Consider the following 17998-nt stretch of genomic DNA (forward strand, 5'->3'; position numbering starts at 1 on the left):
TGGTACCATATGGTACATCTGTATTCTGCATTAGGAAAGCAATTTCCAAATGAAACCCCAGAAGAGCAAGTAGTATAGTCTCCAACTGCAGCAATAAGAATCCATCTACCTCCCAGAGTAAACCACTGTTTCTAACAGTCTTTTCTAAGCAAGGAGAGATGTCTGTGCTCCCCATTCAGGCTGGAAGGATGAGGCACTTCCAAGCAACTCCTGAGTAGTTAGCTGCCCTGCTGGGCCACCACAGTTTGTGGCTACCTATGTTTACACTCTGCATATTTAAATTTACATATTAGCAGTGTTATTTGCAATAGTTTTCAAGGTGATGGAGAGTTTTTGTTACCTCAGCTCAAAAATGTGAATAATTTTTGATGTGATTGTTTTAACTTTAGTACACCTCTGAGGCTAGTATGTAGATGTAAGGTTACTGATACAGGGTTGAGATCTCCTGTAGAGCTGCAGGTCAAGGAATTTGGCTGCTGTGGTATAGCTAGCCTGGGTAGCAGGATGGTGGAGTTGACTCTCTTGGTGGTTGGAGTTCCTCTGAACAAACTAAAGTGTGTGAGTGGATTTTTTTTTTTTCTAATCTCCAGTGCTGTATCTGGTTTAGTGGTAATAGAGCAGTTGCCAAAAGAGTTGATCTAAAGTCAAAATCTTTGGAATGCTGCTCTGGCAAGAGGAGCTAATCTTTTAACTCCATAGGATAAGTCTCACAGGTATTGTAAGGAGTAACTTCTCTCTCTGCCTGGGGCTGTGTGTGTGGCACAAAGCTATCTATACGCTGACTAACAGCAAATGGATGTCAAAATCTGTGTCTGCTGTACTGCTTATTGCCATGCAGCCTAACGTGCACTTTATTGCTTCAGGTCTTAAGCAACATGGAAAGGGAAGACTGAAGTTCCATCATGATCGGAGGCTTATTCATCTATAATCACAAAGGAGAGGTTTTAATCTCTCGAGTCTACCGGGATGACATTGGGTAAGTGCTTCTGCTGCATCCTTGGTTTTGCATTTCTACCTCACTTCAGTGCAGGCAACATCCCAGAGCTGCTTGCTTTTTTATTTATTATTTTTATTAGCTGTGCATGCATGTGAGATTGCAACTCAACTTGCTGCTCTAGGCTTAGCACAGAAATATTCAGGAGTTTACTAAGCACTGATCAACTTCAGATGGTAGCAAAGGATGGCTTGCAGGCAAAGCTAGGACTTCTTTTCAGATGGTAAAGATCTGACCATCACTCTGAATGCTTCAACAGCCACGGCAGGAGCCTACCAGCCTCACTTTTTTATACAAGAGTAGTAGTGTAGAAACTTCCATGCCCTGTAACCACGGTTCTGATTTGGGTTTCAATCACAAGTTTCTAGCATTAAGTACAGGTATGCAGAAAACTTTGTCCCTGATATTGGTACCCTACAAAGGTATCACCTCTGCGAACAGTCTCACCGTTACTACCTGTGTACTCTGAAAAATGAACGTTTTTGGTCTTGGCTGCTTTGCATGTACAAAGCATGTATCCGTGGGGTACGTGAAGTCATGGGAAACTCTGAAAGCCTTCAGTAGGTTGCAGGTGTCTCACTGCACCTCAGACAGTGTTACATTGCTCATTTAGACTAGATCTGTACGCTCCTTGGGTTGCAATTGAGTTCCTGTCTGGGAAGTAAAACTTCATGTTTTGTGGGCAGTAGATAGTGCTTTAGGGAAGCTAATATCAAGTGATTGTACTGCTTGGCCAAAAACCATAAGTGACTTTCTCACATGCCAGGACTGTTTCTAGTGTTTTTTCATTAGTATTCTGCATTAAGTGGAAGTTAGGAAATGATCTTAGCAGAGTCAAAACCTAACTAATGGAAGCACGAGAGTGGTAGGAGTTAATCACAAGCACAACAAACATCATTTTTGGCTCATTAAGGACACGGTATAGTTCTGAAAAAGTCTCCAAGATGCACAGTGGTGGTATGTGCTGTGAGATAACTGGTTGCCGCAAATGACACTAAACTGTCAAGCAAGTTTGCCTTCAAACTGCTCCAGTCCAAAGATGGTTGTGGATTGTCCAGTGCTTAAATATGAGGTAAAGCTGTTTTTTAAAAAAAAATGTAAAAATAAAATTGGCTGCAAAGTTCCTGTCTATCCTCTGCTGCGCCAGCTCTTCTGAGAGTTTGCTGCTGAAGCTCTTCAAAGCAGTTAACATGCCCAATCTGCCTTTGTAAAGTTCTCCTTAGTAGGTGTTATGGTGGCTGAAGCAGGTCAGGCTATATAATAGGTAAGTTTCAAGAATGTGTCATGTTTGGCTAGGGACACTGTTAACTAGTTTTTTGGCAATAAGTTCTTCTATTGCTTGCAAACTTGGAGCACTTAAGATAGTTGTGCTCGAACTGATGTTGATTCAGAAATTCATCAACTTTAATTTGAAAAGACTTCTTGCCGTGAGAGTGTAAACTGGTGAGTGAAGTTAATCTAATGTAGTGCTCTTGCACTTGTGTTTGTCTTGGCTCATTGCTCTTGTAAACTGAGAGACTTATGTTCAATATGTGAAAAGTACTGACTAACCAACAGGCCAGGCAAGAGTAGAAAATGAGACATTCTGCTTCACCCTGTCTTAAAACCTTTTCATCTGGAAAAGGATGCCCAAAGTTCAAGTCCTTTCACTATACTTTTAGTTCAGTGTTGCCTTGATTGAAATCCTTCACTCAAATTCCGTGAGAGTGCCTTTCTGTCAGTCTTGTGACTTAGGTGGAGCTCATGCCCACTGTTAGTCAAGGTTGCTCCCCACGGTGTTGGATTCACTCTAATACAGACCTTGAAACTTTGTGATTATTTAACATGCGACCTTATAAAGCAAATCATTTTAGAAAGACGGTCTTTTGTTGTTGCGGTGGAATAGAGTAACTGAACTAGTATATTTATTTCCATAGTAGGAAAGTAGAACTGAATATTGGTCACTTGCTAGTCTTGATACATCAATACCAAGTCTGTTTGAGAGTTTTAGTAGTGTGGCCTTCAGAAAGAGGTAAGGAATTGTCACAACACTGTAAGCTCGTAGTTGCCTCTGTAGAAGTTCTGTTGCTACGCAAAGAGCCTTAGGGTGCCATGCAACTCAATTCCTTAATAGTTCTGAAGTGCTTGGTGTTGGAAACAAGCTTAGCTGCCGCCTGTCTTCATGTGGACTCCGAGTGATTGACCCTTTAGACTCCTTGGTCTTGGCACTAGCCCCTGGTGTTCTGAAGCCTCAACATACCTGTCGGGAGAGATTAAAAGCTATTCGTGGTAATGAGAAACTCTCCCTTTGTGCAGTTTAAAGCTCCAAATAAGCACATACTAGCTCAAATGTTAATAAGCAAAGTGGCAGTCAATGAAGAAACCATCCCCTTGACTGGTTTAAATGCAGAAATAGCACAAAACTTGAATTTTCTTTGCTTGCAATTTAAAAGAATGGCTTTAATGCATGTAGTGCATCAGTCCATACAGCAACTAGCTGCATGCATAAGCAGCCTCTTAACTATAGGCAAAGCACTATGCATTTAATTCGGGATACCATGGAGGGACCTTCAGGTGCCTTGTTCTTCAGTGACATGGTTAGTGGGAGATTCTACCTGCATCTAAATATTTAGCTTTTTGATAAAAATAAGGTGTATGAAACTGAGCAGCTTAAATGACAAACTGCATGTACTTTAAACATAGTAGGCATTTGATTGCTGAACTTCTAATACATCACTTCTGCTTTACAGTTCTTGATCCTTAAGGAAAAAGGGTAAGCTGGATAGAGCAGTGTCTGAATTAGCAGGCTGTGCCATGTCTCTTTGGACCTGCTCCAGCTCTATCAAACTTGCTGGATTTCCTTGTTGGCTAGACCAATCCAGAAAGTATCAGTCTGAACAGCTTCATATGAGTATTGTGATAGAAATGCCCACTTAGACTTGGAGGCAGACTGAGAAGAAGGTACTTGATACTGTGAGGTCCCCCACTGTGCCTCAGATTGAGGGCTTTGAATTTTTTTTTTCCCCCCTTTGCAGAGCATGCTGGATATCACTGATACGATATAGATGCAGTTTATCTAGACCAAACATCAAACTGAGCCTGAGATGGAACCAAGCACAAGTCTATCAACACTGACAATGTGACCATGGCATGCCAGTGTTGTGCCTTGCAGGGGCTTCATTGCTGCCACGGCTTATTTTCCAGGCAATACCTTGTTGGCCTCTTGTGCCCAGGAGCAGGGGGAGGGGGTCTGTTTGGTCTCTCCTTATCTCTTTGGATTCATTGTGCCTTGTGTGTGTGTTTCTAACCCTTTCTCTTGTTGCTGTCACTCCTCCTTTCTCCGCTGGCGCCATTTCTGTCCATCCCATCTCATTGGCTGCTGTAGCAATAGGTAAGAGACGCGTGGTAGGCCCTGATGGCACTGCACAGCGGGCAATTGTGTGTGTGTTAGAAAAGCTTCACCAACCTGAGGCTTCCCTCTAGCATAAACCAGTCTCCTGGTTTGGGTATTTGTTCTGTTGGGTTAAGGGATGGCTTAGTGGCCAGAACAAGCTGTACTTTCCTTGCAAGGCTTACTGGATGGGAAAAATGGGAGTTGGTTATTGTTGTTTTACAACAGATTGAACTACTCTTGCAGAAAATTTAAGGTAGAAATCAAATATGAATTTTAGTCATTTACAAGAGTCCTGGAGCAATAAAACCTGCAATGTTTCTGAGAGTTGTAATTTCACTTATGGGGCAAAGCTTCTGCATGTGTACGCAGGGAGCAATCTTAACACCAATCACAGTAGCGTATTTTCCTTTGAATATGCCTGTGTTTTTTCCCATGTGGGACCATCTACTGGACTGCTGATAACTCTCAATGATTGTGGGGTTCTGTATGCCTGTATCACAGCTTCCAAGGATATTATTAATATCTGCTTCTGAATATGGTTCTGAAAAATCATATCTTGTCCTTGATGCTGCAGTGGGGAGATCCGTGTTCCACATAGTCTCTAAAGAAGACTATGAAGGAAGCACAACTAGATGAGTCTTGAACTGGTGTCTAGACTTTTGCTTGAAGTCTCAAGATTTTCACTGAAAACCTCCAGATGTCTGCTGATGTTCTTAGTGTTTGTAGATTAAATCTAGGAAACTTATCCTGACTAGTAGTTACAGGACAACATAACTCTGGCATGGAAAAGCTATTATGCAGAATGTCACCTGTACATCCCTTGTACCTACAGGATTTGTTCCATGTCATCACTAGCATGGACAGTGGAAAAAGGCTTGAATTAACGGTCATGGCAGGTGAAACTTGCACAGTAGTTTCTCTGCACTGTGCAGAGCTTTCTTACTATAATAAATGGTATTAGACCATCCAGTGCATGTTATGCATTGTCACTAGCATGCTGTACCATGGAGACCATAAGTCTGCCTGCCAGAGAGCTGCTCCAGAGCACAGCAGACTTGAGAGGACACTGTAACTGGAAAGCTCAGAAGGTTCCTAATCCTGCCTGCTGCTTTGAGCCTGCCCTCCGTAGTGCCTGGGGTGTGGAGGTGAGATGGATCTGAGAACTAAAGCTTTCAAGAGCAGTTTTCCCTTTTAGCGTGCACCTGGGCACTGATGTCAGATGACCAGGTTAGGATTTGCTGATTTCTCCTTTTATATATACATATATATTTTTTTATTTTTCCCCCATCAGTGATATATCTGTGAGAAACTGCCTTCAAAGCTACAGTTGCCCGTGATATAGATATCCTCTGCCTTGGGGCAAGAGTATGAAGGCCTGGGTGTGTGGAGTAGACTGGAACCAACTATTTGGTTAAAAAAAAAAAAAAAAAAAAAAAAATCTGTGCTCTTTGAGTGAGCCACAGCCTGTTCTAGTCCCTGTGGTATGCTATGGCAGTAGATCAGGCAGTAGATCACTAGCAAAATGACTCAAAGGGAAGTTTCTCAGCCATCTGACTCCAGATGGAGGTTAGCTTCTCCTGTGGCTAGTTAGTGCAAAGCTCCTTAGAGAGCAGTAGCTATTTACTATGTGAGGGTTCGATGTCTAATTCTACTCGAAGCCTTCAGTTGCCCCCTTGGCTAAGACATCCCCACGCCTCCTTCCCAGGAGGGATGGGTGTACGTAGTTCAACGTCGGGCTGTAGTTCCGCCAGCAGAACTATGCAGCCAGTTTATTTTCTGCGTGCTGTGCTCACTTCCCTTTGTGGTGATCTCGTAGGCGGAATGCCGTGGACGCCTTCCGCGTCAATGTCATCCACGCACGGCAGCAGGTACGCTCGCCTGTCACCAACATCGCCCGCACCAGTTTCTTCCATGTCAAGCGCTCCAACATCTGGCTGGCTGCCGTCACCAAGCAAAATGTCAATGCTGCCATGGTGTTTGAGTTTCTCTACAAGATGTGTGACGTGATGACTGCCTACTTTGGGAAGATCAGTGAGGAAAACATCAAGAACAACTTTGTGCTGATCTATGAGCTGTTGGATGGTAAGACGTTTCCCTTCTAATCTGCTGTGAGGCACTGCACTTGGTCATTCTCTAGCCTTTAGTTTAGCCTCATGAAGAAATAATCATCAAAATATATTTTTGATGTTATTGTGTGATTGAAATTTAAAAAGACTTGTGCTGCTTTTCTACTTCCACCTATAGATAATGTCTTAAACCCATAGCCATGTGTTAACCGTGGCCTGCTCAGCTGAAGCATGGTGCTGTGAGCTTGTATAAACGAGGCAGCTGGTATTGGATCCCCGCTCCTGGGTGGTTCCTGTGTACATGCAGGGCTGCCCTTATACTGAGGTGTGTGAATGGCACTATCAGAAGCTCTATTTAAAGCCAGTCATCTCAGCTGGAGCCCAGCTGGCTCCAGCCACCTGGTCACACTCAGTACAGTTTCCACTCTAAATAGTATCTTTGTGGCAATTCTGGGGGAACAGAAAGAAAGCAATAAAACCCAACTTGCTCTGTCCCACCCCTACCTAACCCAAAGATACAGCTCTAATTTTTACTGTGGAATGATAGAGTGTCCCTTCAGCTGTCCATAATATCAGCCCATGTGTGGAAACTGCCCTTGAGCTGTCTTTGTTTGGCATAACACGAACACTTTGTGTTAGAAATGCTTCAGCTTGTTCCCTAGACAAGGAGCACAAATGTGGGTGTCCCAGGGATTCTTAGCCAAGGGTCACAGTGACTGATGGTTCTTTATTCCCCTTGGGCAGATGGAGAAGCTGCTGTTTCTCTGCCTTGGTCAGACAGTGCTGCCTTCTAAGTAGGCACAGCGAGATCAGCACCTGCCAATGTGCTGTTACTCAGTGTTCATGTCTGTGGGCTCCTGTCTCCTCTGGATCCCGTGCGGGCTACTCCCTTCCTCGACGGAGGTTTGAAGTGCATTGGCTGTCTGTAGTTAATAGCTGGTTGTCACATTGATCACCCTGCAATGTCACTACTCTGCTGTTATTTTTTTAGGTTTTGACTTTTATTACATTTTCATGGGAAAATCAAAGCCTAAAGAAAATGCTGCAAAGATGGATTATTCTGCTGTTGGATTAAAGCCTCTTCACTGACCCCTGGATGTTGTGGGAGAGGAAAAAGCTCTTCTCAGTGTGCTCTGGATGCTTGTTCTATTTAACTGATACTTAGATGTGAAGAGCAGACCTGCTTCAGACAGGGGGAAAGAAAAGCAGATTTGTAACTCTAGACAGCTTTAGCTCCCACTCTTCCCCTCCTCCTCTAAATAAATAAGTAGAATCTCTCATTTGAATGTGTCAGCTTGACAAAGCTTTTCTTCTGTGGGTGCAGAATGCTCCAGGGACTTGTCGAAAGGTTTAATATGTAAGCAGTATCTGTGCAATAATTTGCTCTGTGCTTATAAGACAGTGGTTAGCATGATTGGTTTGCTTGTATCTTGCTGCTCTGACCTGTGTCTCTGAGCTAATTGCTTTTTACCCTTCTGTAGAAATCCTGGACTTTGGCTATCCCCAAAACTCGGAAACAGGGGCACTGAAAACCTTTATCACTCAGCAAGGCATCAAGAGTCAGGTAACTGGCGGGATTGGTGGCTACATCACTGCTCTGCTGGTTCATTTCTGTAAGGCTGTGCAAGAAGTACAATCTCTGACTACCAACTGACCATGGCATCTACACTGAGAGTAGTCTGAATAGTTTGAGGAAATGCTGGCAGGAGTATTGGCTTGATGCCATCTCATTCTCTGCATTTATGTGACCCGATGTGTGCTGGGTCCTGCTGAGGTGAGGGAGGAAGGGCCCTGGGCTGGGATAACACCAGTCCCTTGCATATAAATGTTTGCTGGCTTCAATCTCGTGATCTTTGTCAGATGAAGCTTTTGATAGAATAATTATCTACATACTGAATCAGAGATAGTTCTCCTAGATGTGCATGTAATTGAGCAGGTCTGTTCCTCTGGCCCCTAGTGCTTTTGTGTCTGCCTTGTGATGGAATATTCTTCAGCCTCATAGAAGTTCCTCTTAATCAGTGATCTGTTGCCACTTCCAACATCTTTACGTGCCAGCAGACATAGCAATACAGTCTTGGCTTTTTCAAGTTACACAGGAGGTTGCAATACTGTGCATTTGTCACAGGAGCAATCCTTTCATCAAAGTTTATTAAAGAATATTAAGAAAAATATATCATTGTGTCAGGGGAAAAAGGAAACTGGGGGGTAAAAGACATTTTAATTGGACTATTCCTGGGAATATTTTTTTAAACCAGTTATAATCCTGCTGAAGTCCTAAAAACTTAACTTGCCATCATAGGTAGTTTGTGCTGGACCTCTGAAACGAAAGCATTGTTACAGGCGTCGTTTCTTGTGTGCCTCATTGGTCAAGTGGCACCCTTCCATCTTACAAGGTCTTCCAATTCATAACAAGGGCTCAGTCTAAAACTTGGTCATCTCCCCTGTGTGGTAGGTGAGTTGGGAGAGACGCTGGGAGTTGACACCACGGTGTAAATGGAAGCAAAGTGCTAAACAAACTGCCTCACCACTGTTCTTGCTAAGGATAAGCAGAGGTCACAATCTCTTGAGACTTGGTTCAACTCTTTTGATCAGCTCTGCTTTCCTAAGAATTTATTTTCAAACATATAATTAGTAGCAAGGCTAGGTGCATCTCTGGCTCCAGAGGTGAAACAGAAGCATTCAGCTGTCCAAGAGACACATTTCCTGCCAGAACAGCAAATGACCGTGCAAAAGGATGTGTATCAGTGGCCAGATGTGAGTGCATCCGCTACTCGTCCCCATCCTCAACCCCAGTATAAGCCACTCTGGTGTTCTGCACTGGGACAGTTTGAGCAGTCAGCACTCAGGGTAGCTGAGTCAGCTCCTGTACCTAGGAAAACTTAAAACTAACCACCACCCTCGCTTCCTTCCCCTTTTTCCTCTTTAGTCTGTTTTGACAAGCTCTTAAGCTATTTGTATGCAAGCCACTTTCCCCTTCCCCCACCAAAAAAAAAAAAAAAAAAAAAGCTTTGGCCAACAGATTCTCAAAAGTAATTGTGCAAAACCACTCTGCTCCATGTCCTGGAATTGTGGGAACCCAAGTCTGCTAGAAAGAAGCACGAGCAAACCTTTCCAGGCACAGTATGGCAGGGAAACAATTCAGACCACACTTGCCAAGTTTCCATGTCTGCTCTCTGCTTGGCTACGCTTAGCTTCTAACTCCTGCTTCATTTGTATCTGATTTCTGGCACATGTTATAGGCCAAAATGTGAGACTAGGGTGGTCTGTCATCTGTAGTCCTTTATCCCTGTGTGGTTCATGATGGTGCATTCTTTGAAGTCTTTATGTATTTGAAGACTAAAATCTGCAATTATGGCAGACTTGGCAAACTCTCAGCCTTATCATTTTGTTCTCAAAGAAAATGAGGCTTGCTGGGCTGCTGCCATTTGAATTGCCACCCTGTATGCTATAGGAGCCATTTCAGGCTTGATGAGCTTAGACCCATTCAAAAATAAAGATATATCCTAACACTGCAAAGGAATAGAGTAATGCAGTATGCTAGATGACTTTTAAGAGGTGCTGTTGTGCAAGGTGGGGCTGTACAGCTGCAGATCACGCTCTTTTTCCACAGTGTACAGCTCAGGTACCTTCTTCCAGGAGGGGTTAAACTTGGCCTTGCTGCTCTAGGTGGAGTGATGCTCAGTGTGCTGCTTGTCTTCAGTTGCTGTCTCCCCACACTTAGTGAGCCAGTCGAGTGCTGCTTTCCCTTCAAAGTACTTTGTGAGAGTTTGATGTACTCAGCTCCTAGGTTCGGAGTTTTCTCCAAGTCTTGGATATACAGTAGTAGTCTTTTTTTAGAAGAGGTCTGTCACCAGCTGGAAGTCTGCCAGAGCCCAGGAAACCTCATAGAATCATTATGTTTGGAGAAGACCTTCAAGATCTTTCAAGTCCAACTATAAGGTGTGGTAGTGCCTGTCTCTTACATAACCCAACATGCTGGCAACTGAGTAATCAAGGAATTAGATATTCTTGCCCTGTTTTAGTGACTACGTTGTCTAGTTCAGGGAAGCTTCCAGTCTGGAATAATTTCAGACTGGGGTGAAGTCCTCCTTATATGCAGCTGGGTGACTGCAGCTTTCAGCGTTGCTCAGCCCTCTGCTTCCAGACAGATCCACCCAGTCCCCTTTTGTAGCAGCCAGTAGACATTCACAACACTCCTGCTCAGGAGAAGAGAGCTTCTGCACGTGATCAGAGTCCTTTGGAGTGACTGATGCTGCTTTGCAAGCTGGAGTAGAGTAGTCTGTCTGCTTGTTCCCCTCCTTCCTCTTTCTCAAGCCTGGACAAAGTGCTGAATAAGGCAAATAAGGAGGCTTTTTATTTTGTGGGACAAACAAGGGAGTTTCTTTACACTGCATCGAGCATTTAATCTAGGCAGTTTCCAATGGAATGAAAAAAGGCTCTCTCAGATGTTTCTGTAATGGTTTGGCCAGCTCAAGCAGTGACCAGGTCTATGACAAGAGCCCTGTGAAACAGAACTGCTGCTGGTTTAGAACCGAGCTCAAGCACTGCCACCCTGCGGCCACAGTGCAAGGCTGCTGGCGTAGGGGCCATTTCTGCTTTCTTCTCTTCTGGTTGAAGGGGCAGAGATACCTCTTTATGTCTGTTAAGAGGCCTAATAAATCTGCTTCCTATAAGATACTAAAATGGTCATAGTGTTGGGTACACAGTACCCTTCATTGACTGATCCTGTGCCACAGTGAACATCTGGGGCTTGTTTTAGGAATCGCAACATGAGATGTCTGCTCCGCATAGGAGCGTTACTGGAAGGGGTGTTACAGGGAGCCTGTCTGTCACTCCATCCTCCTGTTTGAGTGGTACTTGATAGACCAAGCCTGAAAAGCCGTTTCACTGTTGGGAGTACTGGGTTTCCTGAACTAAAGATCAAAGCCTCTTCCCTTGTTTTTTGCTGCCTAACTAGTGATGAGCTGACCTGCTTTGTTCCTGTCCTGAGGTAGCCTTAAGCCTAACCTGCCTTTTTCTCCCTTCCTCCCCTTTCTTGCTATTGACCTGCTTGCCTGTTAACCCTGTGTGCGCCACACTTGCTGCTATACATCTACTACTTCACTTTCTGCGTGTGACTGGACCCCGCCTATAGCATCAGGTAGGAGACCTCGCTGTGCCTCTCAACATAATCCTTAATGCTTTTAGGAGGGTTGTAGCCTAAACGCTACTAGGTATGTCAGCGCAGAATTGTTGTCCCAAACTGCATGCTGGCAAGAAGCAGCCCTTGGAGACTGGGTGCCTCATGGCTCTACAGTCTCATGTTGGACAAGGGTGACAAAGTGGCCTGGCAGCTGCCTCTTCTCTAACCTACAGATTAATATAATGGTCTGTCAAACATGACTTAAGTCATCAGTGCACCCTTTCACACCTGAAGTGTGCCCAGAAAGGCAGTAAATAGAATGGAAGTTAAGAGATGGAAATTTTCCTGCTGTCTTGAGGACTAATTTCTAGTCAGGCATAGAATTCACTGCATTGAGCGCATGTTTGGTGATCCAGTCATGGGATATGTGACAGCACGTCTGAGTGGCAAAAGCAGTTGTGTACTGTAATCAGCAAGTGCTTTCTCTTAATTTAGACCAAGCTTCCTTAGTCTTGTTTATCTAGAGGTTTAAGTTGTCATCTCCTTTCCTTCAGACCAAGGAGGAGCAGTCCCAAATCACCAGCCAGGTGACTGGGCAGATTGGATGGAGACGTGAAGGGATCAAATATCGTCGCAACGAGCTGTTTCTTGATGTGCTAGAGAGTGTGAATCTCCTGATGTCCCCCCAGGGTAAGTGGGAGGTGCTAAGCTGCTGTCCTTCTCCCCTTTCAGGGTAATAAGGGGAGACTTGTATGACCTGTATGTGTTCTGAACTGAGTTCTTCTCATGCTAGGTCAAGTTTTGAGTGCCCATGTCTCTGGCAGAGTGGTGATGAAGAGCTATCTGAGTGGAATGCCAGAGTGCAAGTTTGGCATGAATGACAAGATTGTCATCGAAAAACAGGGCAAAGGGACTGCGGATGAAACGGGGAAAAGGTAAGAAGTGCTGGGGTAAAAGCCACTTGCCACCTGGGACCCTTGTGGAAGGGCATCACTTAGTAGCTGTTCTGATCTGACCAATGATGCTTATCTTTCCTTCCCTTCAGGTATTACTGCTATTTTTTTCTTCTGGGTAGGTCAGTTATAGTGCAAGATAACAACTTTAGGGCCTTGTATAAAGGGTTTCTCTGTAGCAGGGCCAGTGTAGGTTAGGGGTCATCTTAGGTGTCTGACACCTACACACAGGCAAATGTCAGGAGCAGTGGGAACTCCTGGGTTGTCATCTTTCTTGAAGTATTAAGACTCAAATATAGTATTAAATGTGGAGTTTTTACAGCTGGAAACCTTCTCCCCACGCTGCCCCCAAAAAAAAGAAATCTCCCAGAATCTCTAGCAGCTCTAGCTGATATAGAGGCCCTTACGGGTTACAGCAGTAGCACTGCCAAGGAACAGTGAGGGAACCCTTCCAGCCATAAAATGCTCTACCCAGACTGTTCCCACTAAGTGGAACAGCTGATAGGACTAATCTCTGGGTGAGCCCCTCCTGTTGGTGCAGGATGGTGAGTGGCAGTGTGGCCTGGAGACTCACCCTGGTGGCCGGCTGCCTTCATCCCCAGCTGTGCCTCTGTCAGTACCTATCTTACGCTGAAGACAGGTGTTATGCTTTTTCCAGCCTTAAAGTCTAGGGTGGAGAGAGCAAGGCACAGGAACTGCCATTTTTTCCCACTAACCATTTGTGACTCAACTTTTTTTTTTTTTTTTTTTTGCGCTGGCCCCCAGTGAATTGGGAAGGTAGATAATCTGCTTCAGCTGTGTGTGCACTCTGCTTCCCTCCCTGTCTATTGCTTTGACTTGTGCATGTTACTCAGATCTCAGTCACTTTCCACGATGGTTCCTATAAACTGAGATAAGCTGCTCTTTGCCTTTTCTCTCAGAACCAAGCCAAGAGCTATCACTTCTCTGTCATGTTTTAATTCTTCTTTCCAGTACCTGGATCTAGTTAGTAAAATGGACTGGCCGGTGGGGAAGTATTCTAGTGAAAATGTCATCTGTGTAAGCTTATGAACAGTCAGGCTTACGAACATGTCACAGAACTTCTGTGCTGCATGAGTACCTTCAGCTATAAAAATGCCGTTTTAAGCTACAGAAGCAGGAGGGAGCTGAGACTCTTGCTGGCTGGCCCTCCCTAACTGCTGTTCTCCAGTAGGCATGAGTGTGGAAATGACATTTTCCAGAAGTATGTAGTAATAAGGTGACCAAAACGAGCAGCTGTTAGTTGTGTTTTGGCCTCTAGCATGTGACAGTACTGCACATCTGCTTGAGTCCTGGACCAGTGCTAGGCAGCAGGGCTTTCCTAGCAGCACCCCAAAGAAACCAAAAGACAAGTCTGCTAATGTTGGCTGCCACCTGGGCAATAGACCAGAAAAGGTTAATTCTAGTTTACGAAGCACAAGCCACACAGCTGGGATGTGTAAAGTAAACAACCATTCAAACAACCATTTGAATTCAGCCATTCAAACAGCCGCTCTGGGTCTGCTTATCACATGTGCAGGTAATGGTTGATCTCAGTAGGGCCGAGAGGGCTCAGTAGGGCCCATGTTGTTTATACTACTATCTCTTCGCACTTAAATAGTGGTCCCGTTGTTCACAGTAGTTGAGGCAGCCTAAATGTCATTCTGCACTGCTGGGCCTTCTCAACGCTACTGCCTCTTCTGTTGTTGCCTCCCTCTCGCTTCTTAGCTCCTCTCAGTACCTGAGACATTCTTTGCTAACTCTGGGGCTAGTAGTGAGGAAGATGGTGACAGACTGGAACACGGTGCAGGTTGAGTACTGGCCAGTGCACCTAGCTGCGCAGACATTAGCTGGCCAGATTTTAGCAGTAAAGAAACTGAAAATGTTTGTGGCAAGATATTCTTGTCCTCAGCAACTTGGTTGCCACACTGGCCTGAGGAGGAAGAGTTTGGCCCTGAGTCAAACCACTAGCTAGCAATGTGGAAATCCTCAGCTGTAAGGAAGTTTTGGAGCAGCAAGACTCCAAACAGGGTTATCTCCAGCTGTGTGGCAGTGGGATAGCTTTGTGGAAAGGAAAGTGCTTTTCTCCCCTTGGGCTGCACTGCAAGAAGACTTGGGCTAGCAGAGTTACCCTTGCAGTACTGAGCATTGCATTCCTGGCTGTGACTGAAAGGTGCTGCTCTTCCCTGAGAGAGGAGGTTAGAGGAGGGAGAGAATTCTTTTAAATGAGCTTCTTCAGGTCTGATCTTGGGGTTGTGACACAAAGGAAGTCTAACCCAGCAGGCCCTTGTCCCCTAAATCTCTCCCTGCCTCCCCATTTCCTGGACACCTGCAATGGCAACATGCTCTGTAGAAAATAGCTTCTGTCTGAGCAGACTCTGCCTGCACCAGGGCACTGGGGCTGCAGCTCGCACTTGTTTAACTCTCTCTCCTGTTTTAGTGGCAAACAGTCAATTGCCATCGACGACTGCACTTTCCACCAGTGTGTGAGACTCAGCAAGTTTGACTCTGAGAGGAGCATCAGCTTCATTCCACCAGATGGAGAGTTTGAACTCATGAGGTACGGTGATAGGGAGCAAACAGTCTGATCTTGGCATCTGCCTGCTGCTACAGTCCTGTTACCTCTCCAGGTTACAGTCCTCTTCAGGCAGTTATTGCCCTTGAGCAAACAGCAAGCACGCGCTCCCTTCCTTTTCACAGAGCAGTCTGAGGTGTCCTATGAGACCTTTTACAGATGCAGTAGACGTCTGACTCCATGTATGTTTGTTTTTATACACCCATAGTATTGGATGTGGATTTCCTTACCCTACTCTGACTGTTTAGCAGTGCCTAAAACTGGTATCTTCGAGCAGGGTCACTTTGTAGGACTAAGATACTGAACTTGAGACTCAAGAAGTCATCAGTATCATACGACAGCACAGTCTAAGTGCTGTTCAATTTGGCATTGATTGTCTTCATAGCTGATGCTTTTAAACTGTTCTTGTGTTTGAAGGCTGTCCCCTTAGGAAGGACCCTATGTGAGGTCCCAATTTGAGGCCCTAAGAGCTAGCTCTTCTCAGAGTTCACTCTTGCCTCTCCCTGCAGATACCGAACCACTAAGGACATCATCCTTCCCTTCCGTGTGATTCCTCTGGTGCGGGAGGTGGGTCGGACCAAACTGGAAGTGAAGGTGGTGATTAAATCAAACTTCAAACCTTCCTTGCTTGCCCAGAAGATAGAGGTAAGAGAATAAAACTTAAGGCCTCTGCCTAAGAACTGTGTCTCACAGATAATTCCTTAAGTCTGTACAGGACTAAAAGTGAACTGCAAGCCCTAGGCATGTGCCTTGCTGCTCTGCTGGAGGCGAAGCCCTGTGAAGTAGGGAGGTGGAAGCTGTTCTTGGTTGCCAATGCCAGAGCAACCAAGAACACTGTACCTTGGCAGAGGATACGTTCCCTGCAGTATCTGCCTGGAAGAGTGCAAAACAACTGTCTGCTGCTTTGGCACTCTAAAAAAGTCATGTTGTCCTGTCTGCATGGGTCTAACAGTACATCACACAGGCAGTGGGCTATGAGATGTTTAAGACAGGCCAAGGGTAGATGCTCAGTCTAGCCCCCTTTTGAGGAGGGGCTTTTGCTGCCCAGAACTCAGTCAGGATGATCTGCCTGCATCCTGCCCAAGCTCATCTGTCTGACTAAGGTTTCCTGCTGCACATCTGCATCCTGAAGGGCTGTGTCCTGTTCCTCACTGTGGAATTTAAAGGCTTGTTTGAGCCTTCTCTCAATGCAGAAAGACAGCCTGTGATGCCTTACGGTAGCTGAGCTAACTGGACTCTGAGATGTGAAGGCTGAGGGGACCAAGACAGCAGCTGGAGTGTCCTGGGAGGGGACCTCTTCCCGTGACCCTGCCTGGAGTGCTCAGGCTGCAGTCTCCTGGCCCCTGCTCACTGGACTCTTCCTTCCAGGTGCGGATCCCAACCCCCCTCAATACCAGTGGAGTGCAAGTCATCTGTATGAAAGGGAAGGCAAAGTACAAGGCCAGTGAGAATGCCATAGTCTGGAAGTAAGTGGGCAGGGCTGGGAAGGCAGAGGCTCTGTGCTGAGCACAGCTAACAAATAGACTCGGGTATTTGTTCACCTCTGGGCTTCCTCTGATAGGATTAAACGTATGGCTGGAATGAAGGAATCCCAGATCAGTGCAGAGATTGAGCTGCTGCCCACCAATGACAAGAAGAAGTGGGCTCGGCCCCCGATCTCCATGAACTTTGAGGTGAGTCAGTCTGTCTTTCAGGACACAGCTAACTTGAGAAGTTTTGTCAGTCCCTTCTACGCTTACAGAAACTATGGAAGTTTGAGACCTCCCTGTCCCTGACTGCTCTGTCACTTTCTAGCCCAAATCTACACAGGTGTCCCAACTAATGGAAGAAAACTGCCCCTAAAGCTAGTGGGGTTTGTCACCATGCACACAGGGTGTAGAGAAAGGAAGTGACTGGTGTCCCTCTCCTAGATACTTGGCTGTAGTTATTCAGGCTATTTTGTGTGCAGACTTTGTAATTCCTCCATGCCAATGCTCTCTATTGCCTTCCCCTTTCTCATAGGTCCCATTTGCACCCTCCGGGCTGAAGGTGCGTTACCTGAAAGTCTTTGAGCCAAAGCTGAACTACAGTGACCATGATGTGATAAAATGGGTGAGGTACATTGGCAGGAGTGGGATCTACGAGACCAGATGCTAGCCCCAGCAAGCTGGCGGGCTCCCTCTTCAAGCCATCCGACGTGTCTCTTCAGTCTTCAAGTACATTCAGAGAAAAATCTGCCTGGCCCCTCTACAGATTGAAAGACCTTGTGGCCCACCTTGGGAATGGACTCGCCTGCCTGTCTCAGTTACCACCCGTGCTGCAGCTGAAGTTCAGAACCGAGTCAGAAAGCAGGATGCTGGCAGCATCCCTGCACATGTCCCAGGGTCGGGAAGGGCTAGTCTAACTCCCATCCTCTCATGATCTTTCTAGGGAACGTCCACCATTAAACTCCTCTTCTGTTGGTGTCTCACTACTTGCATCAAATCCTAGTATTTTTGAAGTTCTTGTGCATATGTACCCGTAGAGTAGACCTAAACATAGACTGGACAAATCCGAATTGAAGTTACCCTGGCTTCTGTACTAGCTATTGCTGTTGTGGTAGATGTTGCTGGCCAGTCTGAGATGCCTGAGGTGGTGAGTTTGTCAGGCCTCCACCAGAGGAGACCTCGCCACCTTCCTATATTTCTTGCAAAGTCTTCAGTATAGAGTCCTGCCATGAGAAGGTTTGTGAACAGAAAGGATGAGGGTTTAGACTCTTGCTGGTGTGTGTGTGGGTGGCACAGCATTTCAGGTCCTTAGAGCACTTACCCCCACTTGCTGCTGGCTTGAGCCAGACTTTCTTCCCTAAACAAATTGGAAACTTGGCCCCTCTATCCCAGGGAGTCAGGCTGGTGACCAGGGTCTGTCCTCTAGAATCTAAAATGCAGGTGGCAGTGAGA

At 45.6% G+C, this 17998-nt stretch overlaps 1 protein-coding gene across 1 annotated transcript; it reads left to right on the forward strand.

Annotated features, from left to right (window-relative positions):
- Positions 1-857: 857 nt before the first annotated feature.
- Positions 858-17529, forward strand: AP2M1 (adaptor related protein complex 2 subunit mu 1). The gene is made up of 10 exons (XM_010225797.2): positions 858-976; positions 6184-6449; positions 7915-7997; positions 12110-12245; positions 12349-12490; positions 14946-15065; positions 15590-15725; positions 16449-16546; positions 16642-16753; positions 17082-17529. Exons 1-10 carry the CDS (start codon positions 903-905, stop codon positions 17214-17216), a joined length of 1302 nt encoding a protein of 433 aa, XP_010224099.1. The 5' UTR covers positions 858-902; the 3' UTR covers positions 17217-17529.
- Positions 17530-17998: the final 469 nt, after the last annotated feature.

Source organism: Tinamus guttatus, unplaced genomic scaffold (genome assembly GCF_059628265.1).
Source record: "Tinamus guttatus ecotype Peru unplaced genomic scaffold, ASM5962826v1 Tinamus_guttatus_pri_ptg000198l, whole genome shotgun sequence".
NCBI lineage: Eukaryota > Metazoa > Chordata > Aves > Tinamiformes > Tinamidae > Tinamus > Tinamus guttatus.

Coding starts and splice junctions, on each gene's coding strand:
- AP2M1 (XM_010225797.2), top strand. CDS start 903: ATGATCGGAGGCTTATTCATCTATAATCACAAAGGAGAGGTTTTAATC. Junction 6,450..7,914: donor GATCTATGAGCTGTTGGATG/GTAAGACGTTTC, acceptor ACCCTTCTGTAG/AAATCCTGGACTTTGGCTAT. Junction 16,754..17,081: donor CGATCTCCATGAACTTTGAG/GTGAGTCAGTCT, acceptor CCTTTCTCATAG/GTCCCATTTGCACCCTCCGG.